This window comes from Hyperoodon ampullatus, assembly GCF_949752795.1.
Source record: "Hyperoodon ampullatus genome assembly, chromosome: 4".
In the NCBI taxonomy this organism is placed as follows: Eukaryota; Metazoa; Chordata; class Mammalia; order Artiodactyla; family Ziphiidae; genus Hyperoodon; species Hyperoodon ampullatus.
The window spans coordinates 23,693,084-23,702,903 of record NC_136917.1 but is presented as its reverse complement, the minus strand read 5'-3'; the positions used below and the strand labels follow the sequence as shown (position 1 = coordinate 23,702,903).

General features: G+C 58.5%; 1 protein-coding gene across 1 annotated transcript; it reads left to right on the top strand.

The window, feature by feature from the left end:
• Positions 1-1,359: 1,359 nt before the first annotated feature.
• Positions 1,360-9,805, top strand: FGFR4 (fibroblast growth factor receptor 4; the record flags this gene model as incomplete). Its single annotated transcript, XM_079701966.1, has 18 exons — positions 1,360-1,447; positions 2,049-2,192; positions 2,854-3,117; positions 3,205-3,285; positions 3,406-3,572; positions 4,126-4,249; positions 4,778-4,968; positions 5,099-5,237; positions 5,592-5,785; positions 5,894-6,039; positions 6,126-6,247; positions 7,751-7,861; positions 7,949-8,139; positions 8,532-8,654; positions 8,741-8,811; positions 9,043-9,180; positions 9,455-9,560; positions 9,659-9,805. The coding sequence occupies exons 2-18, from the start codon at positions 2,102-2,104 to the stop codon at positions 9,803-9,805; spliced, it is 2,406 nt and encodes an 801-aa protein (XP_079558092.1). The 5' UTR covers positions 1,360-1,447; positions 2,049-2,101.
• Between the last annotated feature and the right edge of the window lie 15 nt (positions 9,806-9,820).

Below are 9,820 nucleotides of genomic sequence, written 5' to 3'. Positions count from 1 at the left end.
GCAGGACAGTCGGTCGGTCAGCTGCGGCAGGTGGCCCAACTAAGGTTCTGAGGTCAGGGTAGCCTGGGGGTGGGAATAAAATCCCTGGGCCTCCCACTCCACTCCCAACCCAGAGAGCTGCCCTCCCTGCAGAGCAGAGCAGAGTGAGGGGATTTCACAGAGACGGGGCAATGGAAACCAGGGGTGGGCACAGAGACAGTGGCATCTGAACCAGCTGGAGAAGTGGGGGCAGAGAGGTATGGGCAAGAGAGGAGACATGCCCGGTTTGGAAAGCCAATGTCTTCCCAGTGCTGAAGAAGCTGACTGTGCAGCCAATGAGATTGACAAGGGCAGGGAGGGAGGCCTTGAATGCTGGATAAACAGTGTGGACTGGATCCTGCTGCACACAGGCAGCCATTAAGGGCTTGTAAGCTGGTGGGTGTTGGGGGGTGGGGGGCGGAACATGGCAGACTTGTAATTTTTAAAACACTGCTGGAGAACCCAGGGAGACGTTTGCAAGGGCCCAAACTAGAGATGACCATAGCGTGCTCTGGGTTCAGGCAGGGAAGGTGAGATGGACTAGAGAGGGATTGGACAGGTTGTGTTCCAGCTGCGGGGGCAACCCAGGAAAGAAGCAGTTCAAAGGGGGAGATAATGGCTTTGGCCAAGACAAGCTAAGTGTCCCCTGCCTCAGAACCAGAGCTGGACAGTGGGGCAGTGGCTGAGGAGAGAGTGTGTAGTGGAATTCCCGGGCAAGGTGGATCCAGAGACACCAGTGCCACCTGACTGTTACCCAGCCCCAGGTGACAGCCAGTAAGCCCCTGGGACTACACTGGTCGCCCTCTTCCCATGCCAGCTGAGGCTGTTTTGAGTGTTCCTTTCAGAGGATGGAGACATCGTTGGTGGCATTTGGAGGAGGGTAACTAGATGGGGTGGGAGTGTACATCACACCTGACAGGAACAGCACCCGCAGCGGAGGTGACTGGCCGAGAGCAGAACAAGGGTGACAGTCATGGGGACGGGGAAGGGGAAGAAAACATTCCAACATTCTGTGTGCCCAGCCCTACATACATTCTCTTTTCTCCTCAAAGCAGTCCTGTGGGGCCTCCCTGGTGGTGCAGTGGTTGAGAGTCCGCCTGCCGATGCAGGGGATACGGGTTCGTGCCCCGGTCCGGGAGGATCCCATATGCCGCGGAGCGGCTGGGCCCGTGAGCCATGGCCGCTGAGCCTGCGCATCCGGAGCCTGTGCTCCGCAACGGGAGAGGCCACAACAGTGAGAGGCCCGCATACCGCAAAAAAAAAAAAAAAAAAAAGCAGTCCTGTGAGGACAGCAGCCCAGAGAAGGACAGGGACTTGCAAGTTGGTAAGAGTCAGGATTTGAAGTTGGCTCTGTCAGACACTGGAGTCTACATTTTTTACAAGAGCTTGTGTGCCTCTGACGGAGCTGTGGGGACACAAAAAAACAGAGGTAACCCCAGAATGCAATTCTCGTTCAGAATGAGGAAGAACTTGTGCTTGCCGTAGAATGTACTGCCTTGTTAGTAGTGAGCACCCTGCCACTGCAGGTATCCAAAGCTGGTCATGGAAATGTCAGCAATGCTATAAGGAGCGGGGGTCAGATCAGATAACATCCAGATGCTGAAGTTTGGCCTTGTATTATACTTCAGATTTTTTTTTCCGAGGGGGTTGGGCTCTTCAGTAATAAATTCATTTATTCAGCAAAAAATAAATTATGTGTGCTGAGAGAGAGCAGAATTCATGTCTCCATTCTCTGCTTCCTTCCAAGGAAAGAATCCCAAGCCTGCCCTTTTTGTGAACTTGTGCCGGGGTCTCAGCAGGACCCAAGGAGAGCAGGAAGCCCAGCCCCTGCCCCGCACCACACAACCTACTGTGGGGAGGCCTTGGGCTCTGACAACAGCAGAGCTGGTCCTAGTCTCTGCCCTGACGCTGCCTAGCAGCGGCTTGAACAAGTCGGCATTTCTTGTCTCAGTTTCCTCATCTGCAAGATAGCGGTGTAGCGCCAACAAAGGTGCACGTCTAGCAGGAGTTCTTCGCCCTTTCTGTTTCAGGAAGGCAGTCAGTGGGAGGCCCAGCCTGGGTCCCTGTGAGCAGCAGGAAGGAGATGCGGCTGCTGTTGGCCCTGTTGGGGGTCCTGCTGGGGGCACCTGGGGCTCCAGCTTTGTCCCTTGAGGCCTCTGAGGAAGCGGAGCTGGGTATGGCCTCTAAGATGGGAGAGGGTGGCAGGGGTGGGAAGAGTGGGCATCAGGAGGGGGCTGCTGGCTGAGCAAGACTGGAGAGGATCCTGGCCCAGGCTCTGAGGAGGTGACAGCAGGGCAGGACCAACCACTGAGACTCAGTGTCTGGCTCCCAGCAAGCATCCACCTATCTCTGTGTCCACAAGAGAGACTGGCCTTGCAGGGTGCAGGGCCCTGAGGTGGGCCGCAGAGCTGGTGGTGAGCCCCTTGGCTGTGTTGTGTGTGTGTGTGTGTGTGTGTGTGTGTGTTCTGTGCACTGGGTGTGTGGCTTGGGAGGCCCAGCCAGCATGTGTGGTGTATGCACTGTGAGTGTGATGTGCCCCAGAGGTGTAGGCGTGTGCCCTATATGTGGCACCTGTAGCATGTGACTTGTGTGTGTGTGTTTCTTGGGACAGTGGCATGTCCTGTCCAGCACGTGTGCCACGCACCGTGTGTGTGATATGCACCAGAGGCGTGGCATTTGCCCTGCACATACCGTCCGTGGCACGTGGTTGTGTGTATGCGGAGGAGCAGTGGTGTCCAGCATGTGTCGAGGGCTTGCTCCTGCCATGAGTGTGCAGCATGTTCTCTGTATGCAGGGGGCTGACTCAGCTCACTGACCTCTGCCCTCGGCCCACAGAGCCCTGCCTGGCCCCCAGCCCGGAGCAGCAAGAGCAGGAGCTGACTGTGGCCCTTGGGCAGCCTGTGCGGTTATGCTGTGGGTGGGCTGAGCGCAGTGGCCACTGGTACAAGGAGGGCAGTCGCCTGGCACCTGCTGGCCGGGTACGAGGCTGGAGAGGCCGCTTGGAGATCGCCAGCTTCCTACCCGAAGACGCTGGCCGATACCTCTGCCTGACACGAGGCTCCATGCTTGTCCTGCACAATGTCACCTTGGTTGTGGATGGTAAGGGAGTCTGGCAGTGGCTAAGGGGTCCCTGAGGAGAGAAACTCTGTCCTGGGCCTCAAATGCCTCCCTCTGTCCCTGACATAGACTCCATGACCTCCAGCAATGGTGACGAGGACCCCAAGACCCACAGAGGCCCCTCGAATGAGCACATTTACCCCCAGCAAGGTCGGTGTGACTCCTCAAGGACTCATTCCCCTGTCTTCCAGCTGGTCACTGAGAAGAGATCTGTGTGTAAACAGGTGGTCCTCCTGAGGGCACTGAGTTCTCCCTTCCCCTCCCCGCCAGCACCCTACTGGACACACCCCCAGCGCATGGAGAAGAAACTGCATGCAGTGCCCGCCGGGAACACCATCAAGTTCCGCTGTCCAGCTGCAGGCAACCCCATGCCCACCATCCGCTGGCTCAAGGATGGACAGGACTTCCATGGGGAGCATCGCATTGGAGGCATTCGGGTGAGTCTCCGGGTTTCCCCACCGGTCCCCTCAGGTCAAACCCACAGCTCTTTCTCTACTGAGAAAGGCAGCTGCAGGGCCCCAGAAGGAGCACTAGACTGTGGACTTGGACAGCTCTGGTTCAAGTTCCCACTCTGCCACTCTCTGGCAAGTGACTTAACCTCTCGACCTTAGCAACTCCATGTGTAAAGTGGGAAGTATCACTGACCAGCAGGTATTAATATGTTTTAGCAGCTCATTCTCATGATAAGACCCTACAGGGTCAGTTCCAGGCTGTAGTCTCAGAGGAAGCTGAGACTCAGAGAGGGCAAAAACTGGTTCAAGGTGGCACAGCTCAGAAGAAGTAGAGCTAAAACTCAAGGACTCGAACTCACGGCTCAGATACTTCTTGGGGCCTTCTCCTTTGTTCCAAGGTCCCTAGCCTTGGCGTGGCCTCCCCAGGGCCTAGAGAGCTTGAGAAGACCCCCGCGGGCAGAATATAGCCTCCTCATGCTCTGGTCCCCTGGATGGGCATGGTTCGGTGACCCCTCATGGACACTTCTCCTGCTCCCAGCTGCGCCACCAGCACTGGAGCCTGGTGATGGAAAGCGTGGTGCCCTCGGACCGTGGCACATACACCTGCCTTGTGGAGAACTCTTTGGGCAGCATCCGCTACAGCTATCTGCTGGACGTGCTGGGTGAGCGGGCGGGCGGACGGGCAAGGCGGTGTCAGGGTGGGAGCCCTGACCCTGCCCTCAGGTGGGACCCAGTCTGGCAGGCAAGATGGACTTTTAGATGACTCACTCAAGCTACTCAAATTGTCCAGGTGGGTCCCAGAGAAGCACAGGGGATAATGTGGGCTTGGAGGAGCAGGGCTCGGCTGAGGAGAAACATGGGAAAGACATCCAGGCAGAGGGCACGGGCTGAGTAAAGGCCCTAGGCATAAAGAGCACAGTGCATTTGTGGGGACGTGTATGCCTGGGGTGTGGCATTTAAGCAGAGAGCCAGGCCTGGAGGGTTTTTGAGTGCTAGGCTGAGAAGTTGTCCTTGACCCCAAAGGCAATGGGGAGCCATGGAAGCTTTAAACAGTGTAAGAAGGGGATGAACAAGGTCTGAGCTGAGTATCAGGAAGGTCCCTCCCTTGAGCTGGGGGGGAGGCTGGAGGCAGGTGACCAGGGTGCTTCTGTGGGTGCCTAGTCAGGGCTGACGGCCCGACCCCGCCCCAGAGCGGTCCCCGCACCGGCCCATCCTGCAGGCGGGGCTCCCAGCCAACACCACAGCTGTGGTGGGCAGCGACGTGGAGCTGCTCTGCAAGGTGTACAGCGACGCCCAGCCCCACATCCAGTGGCTGAAGCACATTGTCATCAACGGCAGCAGCTTCGGTGCCGATGGCTTCCCCTATGTGCAAGTCTTAAAGGTCCAGTCCCTGCCGGCACCTGACTCTACCATTCTCCCACGGGTGGTAGGGAGTGGTCCCCAGCTCCCTTCCTGGCTGCAGTGTGGCCCCAGGCCCTGCTGTGACCCCTGAATGTGTCCCCCTTCCCCAGACAGCAGACATCAATAGCTCGGAAGTGGAGGTCCTATACCTTCGGAATGTGTCTGCCGAGGATGCAGGCGAGTACACCTGCCTGGCGGGCAACTCCATCGGCCTTTCCTACCAGTCAGCCTGGCTCACGGTGCTGACAGGTGAGCTCCTGAGGGGGCCAGGAGAGGCTGCGGGATTCTGCTGTGGTGCCACAGTGGGCTGTGACCTGTTGGGTAGATAGTCTTCCTTGGCCTGTGGGGTCTGGATTTGGGATGTGGTGTGTGGATTTGTGTGTTTGATTCTGCTTGTAGCAGTCCCTCTATGCGTGTCCACATGTGACTGTCCGTGTGACTCTCTGGGGTGTTGGTATGCGGGACGGGGTGTAAATGCAGTTTTCTTGGCGTGTGTCCCTATGTATGTTGGGAGCTATGAGGGCCTCAGTTAGAGGGAGTGGGGCCAGCCATCTGATCACTGACTGGTCAGTTTCTGTCTGTATGTTGTCTCTCTGTGGGCAGAGGAGGATCTCATGTGGTCGGCAACAGCGCCTGAGGCCAGGTACACGGACATCATCCTGTACACATCAGGCTCTCTGGCTTTGATGGTGCTTCTGCTTCTGGCCGGGCTGTATCGCAGGCAGGTGCTCCTCGGCCGGCACCCCCGGCAGCCTGCCACTGTGCAGAAATTGTCCCGCTTCCCTCTGGCCCGACAGGTACCAACCATGCTGTCCCCCACCTCTGTGTCCCCGTAGCGAGGCTCTGGGCCTGCTTTCCTGCCTCAGCTTGGCTTCAGCAGACAGACCAAGTCTCTCACTTTGCAGTTCTCCCTGGAGTCAGGCTCCTCAGCCAAGTCAAGCTCGTCCCTGGTGCGGGGTGTCCGTCTCTCCTCCAGCGGCCCACCCTTGCTTGCGGGCCTCGTGAATTTAGACCTACCTCTCGACCCACTGTGGGAGTTCCCCCGGGACAGGTATGCGGTGCCGAGTGAGGGTGGGGATCAGACTCTGGGCAGGAATGATGCCCTGATGGCTGAGGCCTCATCTCTCTCATCTCCAGGCTGGTCCTGGGAAAGCCCCTGGGCGAGGGCTGCTTCGGGCAGGTGGTGTGTGCAGAGGCCTTTGGTATGGACCCCATCCGGCCTGACCAAGCCAGCACTGTGGCCGTCAAGATGCTTAAGGGTGAGTGTGGCAGCCTGGGGGAGATCCAGTGGCCTTGGGAGTAACAGACGGGGCTCTCAGTGCTAGCGGGTGAGCACTGAGGGCCAAGAGAGGCTACCCGATCCCAGCCGTGGGCCTGGGGCCCAACTCTGCTCCTGACCCTGGCAAGTCAGTTCTGAGCTTCAGTTTCCTCACGTGTCACGTAGGGTAAATAACAGTCCCTGCCTCCCAGCCCAAGGTTTGTGGAAAGTGCCTGGTGCCTAAAGTCTTAACCATTGGGATGATGATGACTACAAGGGTTTAGGGTGATGGGTTTGATACCCCGTGTCAGCCTTGGCCTCAAATAACCTTGTCAGCCTTGAAGGCCTCCACCTCATTCCCCCACGATTCCCCTGCAAATTGCACCCTCAGCCTCCCCCAGGCCCTGTCCCCCTGTGTTCGCCATTGTCTCGGAGAACAGCCCAGGCAGCAACCCCAAGGGGCTCAGAGCACACCTGGGACCCACCATCGGGGCCTCTTGCTGCTGTTCCCCAGCCCCCTCTTCAAGAGCGGCCCAAACCGCTGTTCTGCTCCCCCCGGCCCCTCCTCTCTGCACAGCTGGGGCCACCTGGCACTTTCTGGGAGGCAGGGATTGAGAAATGTGCATTGTGAGGTCTGGTGGGGAGGGTATGTCATTGGCCCAGGGCCACAGGTCAGCTCCAGGGGCTCAGCCCCTTGTCCTTAGCCTTCTCAAAAGAAGCTGGAGTAGTGTCTTCCTGGCCTCCCCATCTGCGCCCCACTGGAAGCTCCCTGAATTCCCAGGCCAGATGGACACCAGGCCTTGGTCAGACAGACCTCAGGTCTCCAGCGTGCTTCCCGCCCCCAGGAGTTCTCACACCATTCAGGGAGTAACACCAAGCCCTCCAGACAGAGCTTCCTTTCTGTTCAGAGCTCTTCCCTCTCTCTCCTGTTTCCTGGTCCCACTCACTGGCAGGCCTACCACTTTTTATTTATTTATTTATTTTTTTCTTTTTTGGCTGTGTTGGGTCTTTGTTTCTGTGCAAGGGCTCCCTCCAGTTGTGGCAAGCAGGGGCCACTCTTCATCGCGGTGCGCGGGCCTCTCACTATCGCGGCCTCTCCCGTTGCGGAGCACAGGCTCCAGACGCGCAGGCTCAGTAGTTGTGGCTCACGGGCTTAGTTGCTCCACGGCATGTGGGATCTTCCCAGACCAGGGCTCGAACCCGTGTCCCCTGAATTGGCAGGCAGATTCCCAACCACTGCGCCACCAGGGAAGCCCAGGCCTACCACTTTTAGATCCTTGATCTTGTCGCATCCTTGCAACTGCTATGAGAGTAGGGCACGATCCATTGTCCCGTTTCATACAAGATGATCCTGAGGTTCAGAGAGGTTAAGAGATTGTTTCAAGGCCACACAGCCTAGCAGGAATTCAGGCCCAGACCTTCCTGACTCTGAGTCCAGGGCTCCGTGTCCTGTCCCCAACCCAAAGTCTCGCTTATGTAGTCACCCTGGCTGTCATCCTTACAGACAATGCCTCCGACAAGGATTTGGCAGACCTGGTCTCTGAGATGGAGGTGATGAAGCTGATTGGCCGACACAAGAACATTATCAACCTGCTGGGTGTCTGCACCCAGGAAGGTGGGGTGGGGCAGGGCTAGGGACGGGGACGGTTGGGATGCGGAGCCACAGCCTCAGTGGCTTCCCTGTGCCCCCTCGCCTCTGTAGGGCCCCTGTACGTGATTGTGGAGTGTGCCGCCAAGGGAAACCTGCGGGAGTTCCTGCGGGCCCGCCGCCCCCCAGGCCCTGACCTCAGCCCTGACGGGCCTCGGAGCAGTGAGGGGCCACTCTCCTTCCCTGCCCTGGTCTCCTGTGCCTACCAGGTGGCCCGGGGCATGCAGTACCTGGAGTCGCGGAAGGTACAGGCAGCGGGCGGCACTCTGGACCACTCCAACTGCCCCATCCCCACACTTTCATGCCCTGCATTAAATGCCCCAACTTCTCCCTTCCCTTTTTCATTAGCCTGTGTCCCTGAGTCCTTCTGTAACCCCTCAGTCCTTCTGTGCACAGTTGACACTGCATATCCCCATTCCTTCCTCACATACTTCCTACCACACAGGTAGGAAGAGGCAGTGCAGGAGAGAGGGTGTGGGCCCTGAAGTTAGTTGGCTTAGGTTTCCTCTCTGTGACTCTTGACTTCCTCATCTGTAAAATGGGTGGATGATCCCTACCCCGAGGGTTACTGTGAGGTCCTGTGTGCCCAGCTTCCAGCTGTGTCCTCATAAACCTAAGACCCCTGCCCTGCCCCCAGTGCATCCATCGGGATCTGGCTGCCCGCAATGTGCTGGTGACCGAGGACAATGTGATGAAGATCGCTGACTTTGGGTTGGCCCGCGGCATCCACCACATTGACTACTACAAGAAAACTAGCAACGTAAGGGAGGCAGGGCAGAACTCAGTAGGGGCGGGGCACCAGGACCTGTGGGACTTAGCAGCAATGTGCCCTCTTCTCCCCTCCAGGGCCGCCTGCCTGTCAAGTGGATGGCACCTGAGGCCTTGTTTGACAGAGTCTACACACACCAGAGTGACGTGTGGGTCCTAGAAGCTGGGGCCTGGGGTGTCTGCAGGCGATCATTGTCCTACCCCACAGAAAGGGCAAAGCTCTTGCCCAGGGTCGCACAGCCCTGGGACCTGAATGGGACTAGACTAAAAGAAACCCTAATCCTGACCCCCATGGTGGATCATAGCTGTGGGGTCCCCCATCCTAGTTCCAGGGGTAGGGAGTGAAGCTGTGCCCTGCTGAGCCTGGGTTCTGCCTCCAGGTGGTCATTTGGGATCCTGCTGTGGGAGATCTTTACCCTCGGGGGCTCCCCATACCCTGGCATCCCAGTGGAGGAGCTGTTCTCGCTGCTACGAGAGGGGCATCGGATGGACCGGCCCCCACACTGCCCCCCAGAGCTGTGAGGCCTCGCCCCACTCTCCCCCGCTTTCCAGTCCTTACCCTCTGCCCTGACCTTGACCTCAGAGCCTGGCCATAGAGAGTGTTAGCACTAACACTGTCACCACCTCCTCCTCAGCCCAGCAGGGAGGTCCTGGCCTGGTACCCCTCCACTGAATGGCCTCACTTACCCACATCAAACCCTACCCCTTCCTCACACCCCCCACCCAGGGCTGTGAGGTCCCTCCTCACCCAGACCTGAGGCTCCTTCTGACCCTACCGCACACCTCTCCCAGGTACGGGCTGATGCGTGAGTGCTGGCACGCAGCACCCTCTCAGAGGCCCACTTTCAAGCAGCTGGTGGAGGCACTGGACAAGGTCCTGCTGGCTGTCTCTGAGGAGGTATGGTGCCCCTATTGTCCCATGACCCCCCTGTGCCCACTGCTCTCTGGGCCTTGTCACACCTGGCCACCAGGTCTGACCAGCACTGTTCCCCGTAGTACCTCGACCTCCGTCTAACCTTTGGACCCTACTCCCCTGCTGGCGGGGATGCCAGCAGCACCTGCTCCTCCAGCGACTCTGTCTTCAGCCACGACCCCCTGCCCCTGGGGCCCAGGCCCTTCTCCTTCCCTGGGGTGCAGACATGAGCAGCGGCACAAAGT